General features: G+C 38.8%; 1 protein-coding gene across 1 annotated transcript; it reads left to right on the top strand.

Annotated features, from left to right (window-relative positions):
- The first annotated feature begins 6,837 nt into the window (after positions 1-6,837).
- CLXN (calaxin) lies at positions 6,838-16,326 on the top strand. The gene is made up of 6 exons (XM_026516494.3): positions 6,838-6,983; positions 11,104-11,262; positions 11,992-12,096; positions 13,143-13,294; positions 13,570-13,674; positions 16,017-16,326. The coding sequence occupies exons 1-6, from the start codon at positions 6,926-6,928 to the stop codon at positions 16,074-16,076; spliced, it is 639 nt and encodes a 212-aa protein (XP_026372279.2). The 5' UTR covers positions 6,838-6,925; the 3' UTR covers positions 16,077-16,326.
- The last annotated feature ends 2,512 nt before the right edge of the window (positions 16,327-18,838 follow it).

Raw genomic sequence — 18,838 nt, 5'->3', positions numbered from 1 at the left:
AGCATAGAAGTACACACCCCTCTCCTGTCATCTTCTCCAAATGCTGACAATTACTCTCTGCCTTTACGATGATGAGAGAGAAGAATGAGAGTATGTACAAGCTACAGGCATGCATTTGTAGCCCAGGCCTACTCCTTGGCAGATGAATTGTGACATCCTCCCAGTGCATCTCTGGAAAGGATTGCTAGGGGCTGCTCTCTCTCTGTGCTACTCACTTCTTGTTTTCTTTTTCTTTTTCTTTTCCTTTTCGTTTTTCCTTTTCTTTCTTTTTCTTTCCCTTTCTTTCTTTCTTTCTTTCTTTCTTTCTTTCTTTCTTTCTTTCTTTCTGAGAGAAAGAGAGAGAGCACCAGAAAGGGATAGAGGGAGAGAGAGAATCTTACACAGGTTTCATGGCCAGCACAGAGCCTGACACAGGGCTTGATCTCACAACCCCGAGACCATGACCTGAGCTGAAATCAAGAGTTGGAGGCTTAACCAACTGAGCCATCCAGACAAATCCCCCTCCTTTTTTTTTTAAATCTGTGCCACTCACTTCTGAAAACAGCCCATGCTTTTATAATAATACAGGTCATATCTCAACATCATATTTGAATGAATAAACAAATTGAGCCCTCCCCAACTCTAGATTTTTAGGAAACATTGCCTGGACTAGCATGTCCCAGAGAATGAATTTCTTTATGGAGCCACACAGCTGAGTATAGTCTTCCTGGAGTAGAACATACCCCACTTTACCAAGCGACTTTACACCAGGGATGGTCAGAGTCCAACAGGCAGGAACTGGGCATAATTCATGAGTACCTAATGTGATGCACTTGACACATAGTGGGCATCCAAAATATTGATTAAATGAATGAATAAATGCAACACATGTGCCACATGGAAATGGACCCCAATGACTTTCCTAGAATTTGTATCTTAAAAAAAAAAAAAAAAAAGAAGTCGTCCTCCCTGAAACAGAATGAGGCAATATATACAAATATAAGGATAATAATGTTGGCTAAATCCTTTCTACAGTTTTGACCGTCAAATTGCCTTTCTTTGTTTGCCTGTGCTTCTAATACTACAAAGACAGTGCCTTTTTGATGTTTCCAAATGCAACCCCATATTAAAGATTAGATCAGAGCAGGAAGAGTTTTCTTTAAACATAGTTGCAATTCTCAAGTGTTAAACAAAGTGTGTCAAGAGTGGCTTCATTGCCCATTAAAATATTAGTTTTAATGAAAAAGCAGAAAATCCATCAACACGGTTTACTCTGTCATCCCCAAGCAGTGAGAACATAGCGGTGTCTGCTTGAGGTAGAACCTGTTCCAGGTCACCATCTGCTATGTTCCCCACCGATATGGGACACAAGCAGAAGAAAAATATCCCAAATTCCTTCCAAGAGCAAACCACAAATCTAGAATGGGAATCACAGGGAATTTGAATGAATAAAGAATAACATATCCACTTTGAATTTGCAGCTGGAATCTTAGTTAATTTGAAATATTGAGCAAACACAAAAAGACATCATGACGCATTAGATTGATATGGGATCACAGATATCTGTAGGTCAAAAAGGGACAATTGCTGAAATTTTCATAATGTTCAGCCTTGTGAAGAGGCTGTGAGAATAGATGGAAATAAAATTTTATTTTTGTTTCCAGAATCACAAAGCCAAGAGAATCCTTAGAGAAAATGAAGTCCAACTTTCTTATTTTAAAGCTTATGTTTATAGGATTAGGTATGACTGAAAGTAATTGAAAACTCCCAAATATCAATGGGATAAATGAGATAGAGGCTTATTTTATTTTATTTTACTTTATTTTATGATTTTATTTATTTTGAGAGACAGAGAGAGACAAGCAGAGGGGAGTGGGAGAGGGAGAGGGAGAGGCAGACTCCCTACTGAGCAGGGAGCCCAACATAAGACTCCATTCCAGGACCCCGAGATCATGACCTGAGCTGAAGTCAGATGCTTAACCAACTGAGCCACCCAAGTGCCCCAATTGAGGATTATTTTTACATGCCTGTCCAGCAGTGCCTATAACTTAAGAGAAACAGCCCCTTCTAGTTTGCCCCTCCACTCTCAGTGGCCCCAAGCTCCCAGTGAACCCCATGGTCTGAGAGGGCTGCTGATGCTCCTGACATCAAATATACAGGGCCTGGGCAGAGAATAGGCTTATACAGCAGGCAGAGACCAGATCTTGAACCGTGGGAACTGTTGGGTATGGACATATGGGTATGGACATTGTCTTACTGGCACTGGGAAGGCATTTCAATATTGAGCAGAAGGCAGACATGGTTGGATTTGTATAAATCCTTCTGACAGCCCTGTGGATGGCTTGGAGAAGCTCAGGATGGAAGATAGTGGACTAATGCAGGAGCTAGGTGAGAGAAGAGCAGATGGATGAGGCAGGAGGGGTGCAGCGAGGCAGTGAGGATAACCTGCACTTTCTGAGAAGGCCGATAAAAAAGAAAGGAAGAAAGAGATGAGGCAGGTCAACAGGTTCAACTTTCTTCCAGCTGCAAACAAGTGGGTATGAGAACATGGGCAGCCTGTTCTGTGGGGTGTCTACAGAAGAAGCAGGCTTCAGAGAAGAAAGGGGAAGAGAAGGCTCTGTGCACAGATGATGGATTGTGTAAGGTAAATGTTCATAATCGAGAAGAGATTTGTTAAGTATTGTTCAAAAGGGTCAGAGAGATCTAGGCTAAGAAAGAGAGTCAGATGGAGATAAAATTATTTGGAGATAGACAGTTCTGGGAACTTCCTTTTCTCTGAGTGATCAAGAACAGTGGTGGAGAATGCGGGGGTGAAGAATGTGGTTCTCGGGCCTGGTCTCAAATATTTGAACTGGTCCAGATCGTTTCCTGGTCAGCATTGGCTAACAGGGCCAAGCAGTGCCAGGCTGATCTGAGAGGATAAGCATGCCATGAGCTGAAGAGGGCCATGATTTGTTCCAGAATGCTACCTGGCACTCTAGGTTCCCTTGGAGCTACCTAACCCTGTGGTGGTTATGCAAATAACACCACTGCCATTACTTAGCCTTGGGTACCCCATGACCCAGCAATCAGTAAGAAGGAACATGACAGGTGCCATGGGATTTCTTGTTTGGGTCTAAAAGGCCTAGAGAAACAGCTTCCTTATTCCACCCGCTGACATTATTGCTGTTGCAATGATTACTTATTATGTACCACATCTTAATTTACAACTTCATAAGTTACATGTAAGATGTAAGAATCCTGGGATGCCTGGGTGGCTCAGTTGGTTAAATGTCTGCCTTTGGCTTGGGTCATGATCCCAGGGTCCTGGGATCAAGTCCTGCATTGGGATCCTTGCTCATCAGGGAGCCCGCTTCTCCCTCTGCCTGCCGCTCCCTCTCTTTCTCTCTCTCTCTCTCTCTCTCTCTCTCTCTCTCAATGAGAAATAAATAAATAAAATCTTTTAAAAAATGTAAGAAACCCATCCTTAGTTCAACTTAGACCAAGGTAGCAGGGAACACAAGGTAGCAGCAAAGACAAGTGGCAAGAGAGAACAGTGGAGATTCAACCACCCAAACAGCTGGCTAAGATCACCTCTGAATTTCTTATCATTCTTTCTACATAAGAAAGTTGGTAAAATTTAATTTAAATTATGTAGATAACTAAACTTTATGTTTTCCTTGTATTCAAATAATTTCATAATAGATTTGTAATTTACTTGGAAATCAATTCTATGATGTCATTTCCTAAATGGCTTCCAAATGCCTTCATCATAAAAGATCCACATGAAGTAAAAGACCTTCAGCAATTCAAGGTTCAAGCTATTTATCATGGCAAAATTCCAGTTAATTGTGAGTCAAAGGGGAGACTGTTTTGCACGCAAAATTAAAGGAAACATTTATAGCACTGATAGTTACTTTAATGTACTTTTTTATTTATAAAAGCATCCATCACAAGGTTGAATTTTGGAAAGTTCCATGATCATGTCATGCACAGTAAAATTTGTGTACAGTACAGATTAAACACAGTTTTTTTTATTATTCTGTTATTGATTGATTTGATATGAGGTAACTGTTCAGGTTCAATTGCCTTAGTCTGAAAACACCCATGAGGAGGGGAAGTGATCTTGTGTCTACTCAACACAAGCAACTAAAAACTACAAATAGGAATGTCAATTTACTTTGAAATGTGATTAGCTGACCCTATCATGCCTACAGCTTTTTTCTAAAGTCTAAAAATATTAAGTTCAGAAACTTCACAAGAATGTAATGAATGCACTGAAGTTTTCCAATATGTTGACAAAACACTCCCCTAACAAATACCTTGTCTGCTGTCTTAAAGAAATAAGTTTCTTCTTCTTCAGAATGCATGGAAATTTTTCACTAGAAGAACAGCATGGAAGAAAGAACTTGGGGAAGGAAAGAAATGAGAGAAGAGTACTTCACAAAGTGTTCTTAGCAGGTTAAAGAATTTTTGCCTAGTAAAACAGATTTTACTCTTTTAACCTCAACCTTTTGTGGTATTGTCCTTATATCATTTTTTTTTTTTTTTTACTTTAAGGGAAGATGGGTGATGGGTCCTAAGTCTCAGCTTGTGAAGTAAGAACTGATTAACTCACCCGCAGATGCTCACCAAAAAGCTCCCAGTGTATGATGTCTGTAAAAACACCTGGACACGCCCATCAGAGTGCTCCCCAATGATGGAGACCTGATCTCTAAGACATGCCAGCAGGGCATCTATCAGAACACTTAATACATGGGTTTTTTGTTTGTTTGTTTGCTTGTTTGTTTTTTTCAATTTTTAGCAGCTTTATTGAGATATAGGTAATATATCGTGTAACTCGTCCATTTAAAGTGTACAATTCAATGGTTTTGAGTATATTCACAGATATGCACAACCATCACAACAGTCAAATTTATATTTTCATTACCTCAAAAAGAAATGCCATACAGTTTAGCTATTACCCTGCTATGCATCCTCCCCACCTCACCCCAGCCCTGAGGAACAAATAATCAATTTTCTCTATATGTTGATTTCTTTATTCTAGACTTTCATATGAATAGAAAAAGAGTACGTGGTCTTCTGTGACTGGTTCCTTTGACTTACCATAATGTTTTCAAGTTTCATCCACGTTGTAATACATGGTTTTTAACAGACCAACCAGCACAAGACAGGTGGGGCCCATGGCTTCTCTTATTTACTGCTGACAGCCTCTCTTCTGGCTTCTTGTCTTTTAAAATGGGTCCTGCAATGATCTCTATAAATGAAATATTTGCTACATTGAACAAAAGCCACTAGGGTTTCACAGGTGAGTGTAATTAGAGTGTCTAGTCCTTTCCATTTGTTCTCTACAATCTGATTAGAAGTGTCACAGCTGTTAGACAAGAAGACATATAGGAATACTATGTAACCAGAGAACTGTTGCAAACTCATAATCACTATCATTTCATATTGGTTAACTGTTCTCAGAGAATTTTCTTTAGGATAACACGGTCCCTGTCTTCACCAAGCATTCTTGACTCTGGTTTCAAACAGCATCCCAAACCTTCATTCGACAAACAAATGAAACAAGGGGAGAAAATCGGAGACCTCAGCATTGGAACTATTTCATTCTGGATTGTAGAATGATTGGCAGAATTTTTCTGCTTTCAGCCTAACAATGACAGTATGTATACTATGAAATAATTTGTTTATTTATTTATTAATGAGAGAGAGAGGATGAGTGGGGGCACAGGCAGAGGGAGAAGGACAAGCAGACTTCCCACTGAGTCTGGAGCCAATGCAGGCCCCCATCCCAAGACCCTGAAATCATGATTTGACCTGAAACCAAGGGTTGGCCCTCAACTGACTGAGCCACCCAAGTGTCCCTGAAATAATTTGCTTTCAAAGGTATTTTCCCCACTTACGTAAAACAAATAGGTAGACACACTGGAGAATACTGTAGGTTATGTGCTTCTGGCTAAGCTGACCCATTTTATTCCTATCTTAATTCAAAGAGGGTGTCCCATCTGTGGTTAAGAAGAGCAGAAAGTCCTCCTACATTAAAAGACACAGAACCTGTCTTTCAAATAAGTAAAAGACCAATTTTACTGGGATATTTTTCAGAAAAGTAAGGTTGGTTTGTACCCCACAGACAAGTGTCACTTGTCAACCTGTCTCTTTGGGAGGCTGCCTCTTTAACTAGCTTCACATTGTGGATGGCTTTTCCCAGATTCACCAACAACCTCCACTTCCATTCCAAGAATGAAGGAAGGTGAGGAGAAGAACTATTCCAAGTTACTTTCGCTTCCAGTAAGATCACTAAAATTTGAAGATATCTTGTTTCAGGCTACCTCCAGGCATCATAGCAAAAACACTGACAACCAAAATTGTGGCTCAGCTTTAAGGGCAAGCTCCTCACCCTCTTACACCCCACAAAACAACGTTGGGATAACACACCTGCTAATTCCTGAAGCTCCTCCAAGTTCCCTCAGGTCTCCCTGAAGACCTTAAGCCTCGCTTGATGTGATGCTCACCATCCAAAATATCTCTCACGCAGCGTGCACAACATATTTTTAGATCTCAATTCACAGTGCAGTCCATCAAAGGGGCTGTGAACCCAAAAGACAGCAACAAAACTAAAACTTCAACCTCAGCAATCAGAGCACAGTCCGCAACTACCTGACCGCAGCTACCTGACGGGGATCCTCCAAGAGGGACAGAGCGCCCAGACCCAGGAGCCAATAGGTGGCTGGCCTAGGCGTTGCCATGGCCACGTTGTGTGTTAGGGCCGCGCACACACCCCGCGCACGCCCGGAAGCCAATCGGCAGCCGGCTGAGGCGTTGCCATGGCCACTCTGTGAGTTAGGGCCGCGCGCGCTCCGGGTTGGGGAGAGTTGGCCCAGCTGCCCCAGGCCCAGGGCAAGCACGGGTCCCGTTAGCCGCGCGCCCTTAGACACCTGCCGCTGCCCAATTCCAGACCGCCGGCATGAACCGCAAGAAGCTGCAGAAGTTGACGGACACCTTAACTAAAAACTGCAAGCACTGTAAGTAAGAATCAAGTGCTTGATGAGCAGAAGTTCCTGGAAGGGCTTGTGTTCTACCTGGTACTAACTAGGTCCGCTGCTCAGCCTGCTTCCCACCTCCGGTCTGAGTACCCGTGGAGCCTCCTTTACGTCCCCTAAAGAGAAGTCTGGAAGGGAATTCCTTGATGGTAGTTCCTTGGGCCAGGTACCCATGCTTGCCCGTGATCTTAAGGACCAGTGTATAGGTGTCCAGGCATCAAGTACTACACTCCCACACATGCACACTTTCTTCTCAAACTCTCTTCTTAACTCACCTTTCCATTGTAGAAACGTTATTTATATACTGACACGGCATGTGTGGTTTTAGCCTCAGACACAGGTGTCAAATATGTATTGAAAACCACCGGACTCAAGAAAACTAGCATAACCAACACACACCCGCTTCCTAGCTCTTTTTAGTGCAAATAAACTGGTGGGATTGAAGTTCTGAAAACTTATCAGGAGATCCATAAGGGAAAAATGGTTATCAATAGCTGAACATCCTTAGAAAAGATAAGTTGAAATGGCACAAACACTTGTATCTCAGAGCAAGAAAATGCGTCTGGAGACTAAAGAGATCCACAAAGCTAAACACACAGCAAAGAATCTGCTCCCAACTCCAAACGTGGACTTTGTGGTTGCTGGTGGGGTTTCGAGGAAAAGGAGACTTTGCAGGTGTGACAAAATGAGCACTTACTAAAGATATCTGCTCCAGTCTCACATTCTAGAACATGGTCTTAGAATTTCATAGGTAACTTTAGAATTGTATTCAGACTGAAAAACAGAACTGTACTTGGGGAAGGACACTATGAATGTGGTTTAGAATGAGAAAGATACTGTCTGATGAGCAAGCTTATAAATTGTTGCTGATTGCAAAACTAAAGGCCACTTGAGAAAATAGGAAGAGCCATAATCCCAGTACCACCCCCATTGCGCAAAGGAGGAACGGGTTTATTGTAGTTCTAGACCTTATAGGATCTAGTGCCTTCTAGTTGTATTTAGTATCTAATATAATAAGTGGTGAGATGTGCTCCCTTAGTGAACTGGCACTGTAAATAAGTTATGGTGTGTATAAACATCTGAAACTTCTTAGAAAAAAAAAACCATCCTATAATTTAAGGTATTATTATGGTTATTATAATGTGGTGCGAGTTTGTTCTGTTATTGTTTTTCTCAAAATAATTCTATTTCGGGGCGCCTGGGTGGCTCAGTCATTAAGCATCTGCCTTCGGCTCAGGGCACGATCCCAGAGTCCTGGGATCGAGCCCCACGTCAGGCTCCTCTGCTGGGAGCCTTCTTCTTCCTCTCCCACTCCCCCTTCTTGTGTTCCCTCTCTTGCTGGCTGTCTCTCTCTGTGTCAAATAAATAAATAAAATACTTTTTAAAAAATTAAAAAAATAATTCTATTTCAAGGAAAAGACCAGATCTTCTTAAAACACCTAGTGAACATTTTGAAAAAGCAATGCAATAATGATATACACAATGCTGAATTTGATTTAGTCCCTGTTCAGTAAGTATGCAATGTATTGCAAACACTCATTCTGTGAACAATCAAAAGGTGAATGTATTAAAAGGTAAATGAAAACCTGGCAGGAAAAATACTTAATTCTTTTGATTTTTGTCCTTACATCAAGTTTTTAAAGTGGGCCTTAAAAACCTTGATAATTACTAGTTAAATTCTATAGAAATATTTATAAGTCATAGACATTATAATTAAAAACTTATTTAAACAGAGAACCTTTCCCCTAAAGTCAAATTTCCTTTTAGTTGCTATATGATAATCCCACCAGGATGAAATGGATAAATTCTGTAGAATCAGAGAAAAAAATATCTTAAGTGATTGCCCAGCTAATCTACCATTCTACAGATATGATATGCAGAACACATTTAGACCAATCCAAAAAGATGAAAATCCATTCTTGAATTTCCCTTAATTTCATTTAGTATTTTATTCTGGAATTTAAGAAACATCTCAACAAGAAAAACTTTCTTATAGCTAATCTTGGATCCTTTGGGTAATAAATTTAAGTAATATTCTTTTCTTTTTATTTTAGCCAAGATGGAAAAATGGCTAATCAACATCCCCTCTGCAAACATTTCATGTACATGAACATCATTCTTCATGCAGGCTTTTCTTCTCCAACCAGTAGTAGCTCTTTTATTTTTGGAGGTCTGTGTGTGTGGTTAAATATATATATATATATAAAATTTACCATTTTAAGTGTTCAACTCTATGCATTAAATACATTCACATTATTGTGCAGCCATCACCACCATCCATCTCCAGAACTTTTTCATCTTTCCCAACGGAAACTACCTATTTAACTATGACTCCTCATTTCCCCCTTTGCCAGCCCCTGGCAATCACCATTCTACTTTCTGTGTCTGTGAATTGGACCACTCTAGGCACATCATATAAGTGAAATCATACAATATTTGTCCTTTTATATCTGACTTATTTCACTCAGCAGAATGTCTTCAAGGTTTATCCATCTTGTAACGTGGGTCAAAATTTCCTTCCTTTTCAAGGCTGAATCATATTCCATTGTATGTATACATTGCATGTTATTTATCCATTCATCCACTGATGGACAGTTAGTTTGCTTTCACATTTAAGGCTATTGTGAATAACATTGCTATGACATCTGATTCCCTGCTTTCAATTTTTTCAAGTATATACCCAGAAGTGGAATCACTGGATTACATATTATTTCTATGTTTAATTTTTTTTTGAAGAACTGACATGCCATTTTCCACAGCAACTAAGAGTTATTTTTAAAATTGTAACCATTATGTTCTTTTCTACTATTTAACCAGGGTTTTTTAACCAAATCATTTATTTCCTCAAATTTTCAGTGTTCCTCCTAAATTGTGTCACCCCAAACCAGATCTCCCACTCAAACCTGTCCTGACTTGTAGATGAAGCATGATTTCTCCATTCCTATCTGGTGTCTTCCTTATTTTATTTTTTTTTGCAATATAATCATTTTCTTTTTTTCCCCAATTTTTAAAATTTCATTTATTTAAACCAAAAAACAAAACAAAACAATTCACCCTTTAAATGCACATGTTTCATCCTTGTTTTTAGAAGTACTGAACTGTAATTTTGTTTTGTTTTGAAATAAAACCCTTCTCATCCTCCACCTATACTTGATATTTAAACTCACTTTTATGGCAGGCAATAATGCTTCCACCTACATACCTCAAATGGGAATTGGAACACAAATAATTAGCTTAGGGTTTATAAAATCTCTTTTTTTTCTTTTTTTAAACACTTTTTATGCATTTATGTGTATGGACGAGCATACATGTCTGTGTATCTATTTTAAATAAACATTCCCTTTCTCCAAAATTCTACTGAATACTTGCGTGTTTTTTAATAATTTTTTATTATGTTATGTTAGTCACCATACAGTACATCCCTAGTTTTTGATGTAAAGTTCCACGATTCATTACTTGCGTATAACACCCAGTGCACAATGCAATACGTGCCCTCTTTGCGTGTTAATTTTCACATCATATACAACAAGAAACATAATGGGTGCTATAATATGGTTAAATGCTTCTTTATTGGAAAAAAGTCACCTTTTTTCTGATATCCAGCTTACTGATTTGACTAAGGCTGATGATGTGAAGTGAAATTTTTTGCCTAGTGTTCAGGAGTCTGGTATCTATTTCCAGGCAAAGTTAAGTTGTAAATCTCATAAATGCCTATAATCAAAATGCTGGGGGAAAGTTACCATTCTTAAGCATTACCTTGCTTACTTTGAATTGCACCTCTATTGCCTTAAAGTTTAGCATCTGACCCCATAATCATTATTCAGGTAACTTGGCTAATATTCTTTTCTTCCTAAATGTGACTGAATTGAATATTCAACTCCTGTTTGGAAGGAAAGCTGTTTCTCTTATTTTAGTGGAGAATCCTCTGTGTGGTGGTCATCCTCTATTATGGGTTGTGAATCTTAAAACAAGATAGTCTTTTGTTGAAAACTAAATATTTGATGGCCTTGATGCTGTCCATAAACTCATTAACACAAATTTTAAGTTAGAAATTAAAGAGTAAAATGCATTTTTGTTATATCTTAATTTTATTTTTTCACAGTTAATAAATTTGAAGTGAACTGTCTTATAAATCTTTTTTATAATTTGGTGGGAGAAGTAACAGAGCGGCAAGGTATCACTATTGGACTAGATCGTAATGCATTTCGAAACATCCTGCACATGACATTTGGAATGACAGATGACATGATTATGGACAGAGGTAAGAAGACATACAATATTCAGATGGGCTAGATCCAGCCATAACTGGAAAAAAATGTTTGGAGTTTGAATATATTCTTGGCAGGAAGCTTAATGTTCTGAATTCCCAATTTCACTTGAATATAAAAAATTAATTTGTGTGTTCATTGGAAAGGGTCATAGGGAAGGTGATTCTACTCACTCTGATCTGTGTATTTAAGAAAAGGACAAAGTCCAGCTTGAATAATTAGGATTTACTTACTTTATATCCAAAAATCTAAAATATTTCTATTTCTACTTAGTGAATATAATAATGAGAATAATAGTTTTAGAAGGACATATAAATTTCCTTATATATCAAAAATATTTCAATAAAAATTAAGTTGTAACTTTATCTGTTGTGTAATAGCATTACTTTTCTTGAGTAAGAAAAATATAAAATCACATATTTTATGTTAACATATCAACATATTTAATATACCAATATATTCATATATTAATAATTATTGATTAGTATATTTAAATACTTAGAATTTACTTTGTTTCCACAAAATATGAAGGGATTGTGTGAAAGTTTAAATAAAAGAGTTTTCCAATGCTATAATATTTTAGTTTACTCCTTTATCGAATGAGAATGTTGGACCATCTGATCCTGAAGTTTTGTTTACATTTTGAAAATGGGTAGCACCAGTGTAAATATATTACTGAGAAAAAAATGCAGCACAAGTATTATGTTGTATTTCTCTCTTAGTATTCCGAGGTTTTGATAAGGACAACGATGGCTGTGTAAACGTATCAGAGTGGATTTATGGATTATCAATATTTCTTCGAGGAACTTTGGAAGAAAAAATGAAATGTAAGTGAAATAAGTCAGGCAGAGAAAGACAATTATCATATGGTTTCACTCATTTATGGAACATAAGAAGTAGGAAGATCGGTAGGAGAAGAAAGGGATAAAGAAAGGGGGGTAATCAGAAGGGGGAATGAAGCATGAGAGGCTATGGACTTGGAAACAAACTGAGGGCTTCAGAGGGGAGGGGGGTGGGGGAATGGGATAGGCTGGTGATGGGTATTAAGGAGGGCATGTATTGCATGGTGCACTGGGTGTTATATGCAACTAATGAATCATGGAACATTACATCAAAAACTAAGAATATACTGTATGGTGACTAACATAACATAATAAAAATTATTTAAAAAAATGAAATGTAAGATTTCAGGTTACCCTATTGCTTTTACATTAGGATTAAATGTATCTAAAGAACTTACATCCATGTCTTCCAACCCAGCCAGTAAAATAGGTTTGTTTTTTGGTTGGTTGGTTTGAATCCCCATTAACCTCTTTTATGGAGCAAATTCAAGTCAATAATAAATATTGAAAAAAGTTAATACCAAAGAAAATCAAGAGGCTCCGAGGAGTAATTCATTCCAACCAAGATTGTATAAGCATGTACTATACATGCTAACTATGTACATATGCATTTATGTATTAAGGTATTAAATATTTTACATATTTCATTACCTGAATTGTTAACCATCGAAGTAGAGAACCTTAATTAGAGTGTTCTGATTCTTAACTCTTAATTCATTCTGATGAACTCTGTTTAAGGATCATATTTCAGTCAGTTTTCCAAGAATTTCAAGGTGAAACAGTCAAATCATTGTATGCTTCGTATGCATTGTATGCTTGGCATGCTTATTCATAGCTGAGTCATTTTCTAAGGGTTGTTGGCTATATTCAACAAGTGTACATTAAGCATTTACTATAGAAATTAGATTGCACTAAGTCCTGCAGGCTTGACATGAACATCCACAATACAGACCTTGGCCTTGAACATTTTATCAGAGCAAATATTCCCTTAGTCATAGTATCAAATTCATAATTGGTTATTTTTTTAAAAGATTGCTTTGAAGTGTTTGATTTGAATGGTGATGGATTCATCTCAAAGGAGGAAATGTTCCATATGTTGAAGAACAGCCTTCTCAAACAGCCCTCTGAAGAAGACCCCGATGAAGGAATTAAAGATTTGGTTGAAATAACACTTAAAAAAATGGTAAATATGGGAAATTCAGGGTTTTATATTGAAATTTATAGGCCAGAATGGGATAGAAATAAGAATTCAAATATTAATTATCAGTTTCCTGCTTGGTGAAGCAAAACACTATATTGTGCTTTTTAATTATAATATTAAAAGCTCTTTTCAATTTCACTATTTAGTCTCTCATTTTTCCAACACCTTTCTTCTATCAACACGTGACAATGAAAATATGGTTTGTGTTTGCATAAGTATTATACACGTTGACTTATGCATGGCTGGTCACCCCCTAGGACCATGACCATGATGGGAAGCTGTCCTTCACAGACTATGAACAGGCTGTGAGAGAAGAGACCCTTCTACTGGAAGCTTTTGGACCATGTCTACCGGATCCAAAGGTAACGATATTACTTTCACTGAATAATGACTAATATATAATGTAGGATCAACAACCCAGGACTTCTTGGTTTAGTGAGTGAAGGATCAGATGAATTACATTCACCTACAGAGAATAGCTTCTAAGTAGAGAAAGCCAACTGAAGAACTGCTAGTTCATTTCATAGTACTGCTGTAGCCTAATGGTATTTTTTTCCCATTCATTAACCCATTCATTCCCATAAGAAAAAAATACTAAAGCATAATGTGTTCTAGAAACACAGATGAAAGGTTCTATGTCTGCATTCAAGGGCTAATATATTCCTGGGAAAAGCCAATGTGAAAATAATTACACAACAGTGTGATAAGTATTGCTATAATAATAATGACTTGTTCAGTGCTTCATCTATGCCAGGCAATGTCTTAAGCACTGCCCCCATATTACTTCATTTAATCCCCCAAACAACCTTATGAAGGATGTAGTATTATTAATCCTCATTTTATATATGAGGAAACTGAGGCTCAGAGCGCTTAGATAAGTTGTCCAAGTTCAGTCACCAATTATGGAGTACCCTGCATTTCCTGGTGCTCAAGTCCATAGAGATATGTGTAGTAGAGTGTTGCAATAGTCGAGGGCATCTTATCCAGCTGTATGGAATCACAGGTGAACGGCTGATGGGACAAGAAAGGCTTACCTGGGTTGTTAGGCCACAATAGTTAGCCAGGTCAAAATGGAGAAGAGCAATCTAAGCAAGGGAATGGCCTATGCATGAGGATCGGGAGGCAAAAGAGAAATAAATACTGTATTAGGAGAGCACTCAGTGTGATATGAGACGGATGTTGAGGCTGGACGTGCATAGAAGAGCCAAGTCCAATGGAGTTTGAGCTTAGATTTTGTCTTGAAGATCATGAGGATTACTTGGAAGATTTTAAGCCAGTGGAGTGACGTGATATATAAATACTGCCATATCCACCTTCCCAATCTCTAGTCGATATCTCCAGCTGCCTACTCAACACGTCTAGTAGATAATCTCAGTAAACTCTTGGTTTTCCCCTAAAAATTGATCCCCACCATCTTCCCTGCCTCAATAAATGACACCCCTGTACACTCAGTTTTAGTCAGAAACCTAAGTCATTCTTAATCTCCCTCTTAGAGGGCTATCAACTACTACTTCAAAATCTATCCTTGAATATAGCCTCTTTTCCACACATCTGTGATTGTCAACCTAAATCAAGCTGCCACTCAGTCAGCCAGTCTTGGTCATTAGCTTTCTTGCTTCTACTGTTGTCCTCTACTGACTAACCTCCACAACAGCCAGTATATTTGGAAATACAGATGCTGTCATGCCCCTCCCTTGCCTGAAACCCCCAGTGTGTCTGAAGTCTATTCAGTGGCCTCCTTTTCTCTCTCCAACCATGGTCTCCTACTATCTTCCCAATGGAAGGCTTCTGCCCTGGAGCATTCCAGCCACCTTGCTGTTCTCCCTAGGTGCCTTTGCACTTATGGTAGCCTCTGTCTAGCATCCTGTCCCCAGACCCTCACATGCCTCAGACCCTCCCTCCATTCAGTCTCTGCGCAGATGCCATCCACTGTCTTAACTTCTCCTCGCCTTCCACTCCTCACCACTGCCTTTTTCTTCTTCATAGTTCTTATCATTGCATAGAATATATTTACTCATTTACATATTGTCTGTCTCAACACATGGATGGGAAAGAATGGAAAGGAAAAGGAAAAGGAAAAAAGTAAAGAAAGAAAGAAGAGAATTTTCCTTAATCTCACACCCAATCCCAAATAGAAGTAAGAAATTACTTCTATTTCCTGTCCAATGCCTTTTTTTTTTTCACAGTCAAATGTCGTGAGAGAATTGTCTGTATTTGTGACTTGCACTACCATGACTTCTTCAGCATACCCCCGAAACTGCTCTTGCTGAGGTCACCACACCCTACTTGTTAATAAATCCCAAGCATAGGCTTCTTGTCTTGTTGGGCTACATCCCTTCCCCACCCCAGCTCTCAGTGCAGCTTCTCAGCTCCAGGAAGTATCTCCACTCCCGCTTTAGCCTGGCTGTGATACCACATGGCCTCCTGGACTCCAGAGCCCTGCTGTGCTTACCTTCCCTATAGTGAATTAAGCCCAGTTTCCGGCCATCCAGCCACCAGGCTGGAGGCTCCTAGAGAGCTATGTCATGTGCTGTTGCTCATCTTTGTGGTCCCAGAGTGGAAAATGCATGAGTGTCACAAGTTCTTGGTCCCCACTCCTCTTTAGTTATCCTGTGGCTCTTCAAACATAAAGGAGACATACAGAACATTTTGTTTTTCTTACCTTTTTTGGAAGTCTGTACTAATTTGAGCACATTTTTTACAGAGTCATATGGAATTTGAAGCTCAAGTATTCAAAGATCCAAATGAATTCAATGACATATGAATACCTAAATGTCTGTGTTGTCTCAAGTGAGTAAAAAAGGAGGCTCATATGTATTGTTTATTTTTCCTACTTAGCTCAGAAATATAATGTTGAGGGGCGCCTGGGTGGCGCAGTCGTTAAGCGTCTGCCTTCGGCTCAGGGCGTGATCCTGGCGTTGTGGGATCGAGCTCCACATCAGGCTCCTCCGCTAGGAGCCTGCTTCTTCCTCTCCCACTCCCCCTGCTTGTGTTCCCTCTCTCGCTGGCTGTCTCTCTCTGTCAAATAAATAAATAAAATCTTAAAAAAAAAAGAAATATAATGTGAAATTGTGTGTTTGGGGTAGGGAATGGGGCTCACCAACATGTATCAATCAACAAGATGCAAGTGAAATAAATGGAAGACAGGAAGTCCCTTATTAAATGTTGGGTTTGGCAAGACAAGTTCACATTGCCAGATATTTTATCACATAGACTATCTGCTGAAGCATATAACTATCATAAAATGTGTATTAATGAAATGAATAGAAAGATTACATAATCATGAATTATTGAGGCAAAATTCCTCGTGTCAGAAAAATACTGGATATACATTTAAAAATCATTGAAACTACTGAATTTCCTTTGGGCAGTAAATAATGAAGATAGCATCTAAAAAGGAAGAACAACAGCATTTAGCAATACCTCTCTGCTAGGCATTGAGGGACATTCAGAGAGCTGAAATCATCATGTACCTACTTCAGTATAATGCATATTACTGTTGGAGGCTTTGTCAGAATAATCTGCATAGACAGTAAGCATCTGAGGGCAGGGGTCCCTGCACCCACCTTTATGCCTATCAGAGCAGTAAGCACAGTCCTGTGCACAGAATGGGCCCCCAGTAAACACTGTGGATGGAAAAGTACAAAGTGCTACAAGATAAATCCAAATTCTTGGTGAGCAGAGGGGAAAGAAAGTGCTGTTTTTGTACATAATGGATGATGTGGCCGCAGCTTTCAGTCTATCTCTGGAGTCACTCTGATGCTCTCCACCCCATTGCAGATTGCTACAAAGGCCCCTGTCTTCCCCGACTCCCTCTGCCTCTCCACCTCAGCCCCACCGCTTGTCCCCATCCCTCTGACTGGGTGCACCTCAGTGTCAACCCCCACCTCTTGGAATCCCCACATGCACCACTTAACAGGACCCACCAGCAATGAAGTCCTGAAGACAGAACTGCTTCCTCTGTGCCTCCTACCAACCAGCAGGTGCCTGTAGGCATTGGATGCAGCATGAGAAAGATGGGACCTACTTGGGTTCCTATAACTACTGTTTACCTTTCTTAAATGCATGCAAGCAGCTGAGAGAAGTTTTATGCACATATCCCCTCTGTCCACATATAAACATTCAGAGGGTACTTGGGACATTAAATTCCTTTTGCCACTACATACGTGTCAAGTTTAAGCAAAAGAGTACCTTGTGTGGAAAAAAAAAAAAAAAGGACTGTTACAAGTAAATCTAATAAATGATTCCATGAAATAAAAAATATTTTACTAAATATTTTCTTAAAACTTTAAGTTCTTATATAGATGGACTTTGACACAATTTTTCTGTCTTGAGTAGGTATAAATAGTGAAACACAATGCTTTTAATTTTTAAAATTTATATTTTTCCAATTACAAAGTAATAGAGGTTCACTGAAGACTCAGAAGTTTAGCAAATTAAAAACTAAAATTTAAATGTTCATCGATTTCTGATATAGATACTTTCAGGCTTTCTTAAGGCATTTGTAAGTATAGCTATATATTTTTTTAGATGATCGCATTGAAAATGCTCTTTTGTGAGCTGCTTTTTTTATGGACCACTATCTCACGGCACTTTTTCAGACCAATTAATATTTGTCTACAACCTGACTTGCAATGGCTACCTGGTGTTCCATCACAACAGACGTTATTAAAGCACTTCCCTGTCATTGACATTTCAGTTGTTACCACATTTATTTTACAAATAATTTCCAAAGTTACAAATGAGTGAACTCTCCTTGCAGATTACTCTTCTCATTTTCATCATTATTGCTTAATCAGGGTAAGTTTTTATAAAAGTGAATGTTCGGTTAGAGGCATAGCTTTGAGGTTTAATTAATTAATTAATTAATTTTTAATGATTTTTTATTATATTATGTTAGTCACCATACAGTACATCCCCGGTTTCCGATGTAAAGTTCGATGACTCATTAGTTGTGTATAACACCCAGTGCACCATGCAATACGTGCCCTCCTTACTACCCATCACTGGTCTATCCCATTCCCCCACCCCTCTCCCCTCTGAGGCCCTCAGTTTGTTTCTCATAGTCCATAGTCTCTCATGGTTCATTCCCCCTTCTGATTACCCCCCCCCTTTCTTTATCCCTTTCTTCCCCTACCAATCATCCTAGTTCTTAAGTTCCATAGATGAGAGAAATCATATGATATTTGTCTTTCTCTGCTTGACTTATTTCACTTAGCATTATCTCCTCCAGTGCCGTCCATGTTGCAGCAAATGTTGAGAATTCGTTCTTTCTGATAGCTGAGTAATATTCCATTGTATATATGGACCACATCTTCTTAATCCAGTCATCCATTGAAGGGCATCTCGGCTCCTTCCACAATATAGCTATTGTGGAAAAAGCTGCTATGAACATTGGGGTGCATATGGCCCTTCTCTTCACTACGTCTGTATCTTTGGGGTAAACACCCAGTAGTGCAATGGCTGGATCACAGGGTAGCTCATTTTTTAACTTTTTAAGGGACCTCCACACTGTTTTCCAGAGTG

This window comes from Ursus arctos, unplaced genomic scaffold (genome assembly GCF_023065955.2).
Source record: "Ursus arctos isolate Adak ecotype North America unplaced genomic scaffold, UrsArc2.0 scaffold_6, whole genome shotgun sequence".
In the NCBI taxonomy this organism is placed as follows: Eukaryota; Metazoa; Chordata; class Mammalia; order Carnivora; family Ursidae; genus Ursus; species Ursus arctos.
This window is presented reverse-complemented; position numbering and strand designations above follow the sequence as displayed.

Excerpts from the sequence above, each read along its gene's own strand:
- CLXN (XM_026516494.3), top strand. The coding sequence starts at position 6,926 with ATGAACCGCAAGAAGCTGCAGAAGTTGACGGACACCTTAACTAAAAAC. Across the intron at positions 11,263-11,991 it reads TGACATGATTATGGACAGAG|TATTCCGAGGTTTTGATAAG; the intron begins GTAAGAAGACAT and ends TTTCTCTCTTAG. Across the intron at positions 13,675-16,016 it reads CATGTCTACCGGATCCAAAG|AGTCATATGGAATTTGAAGC; the intron begins GTAACGATATTA and ends CATTTTTTACAG.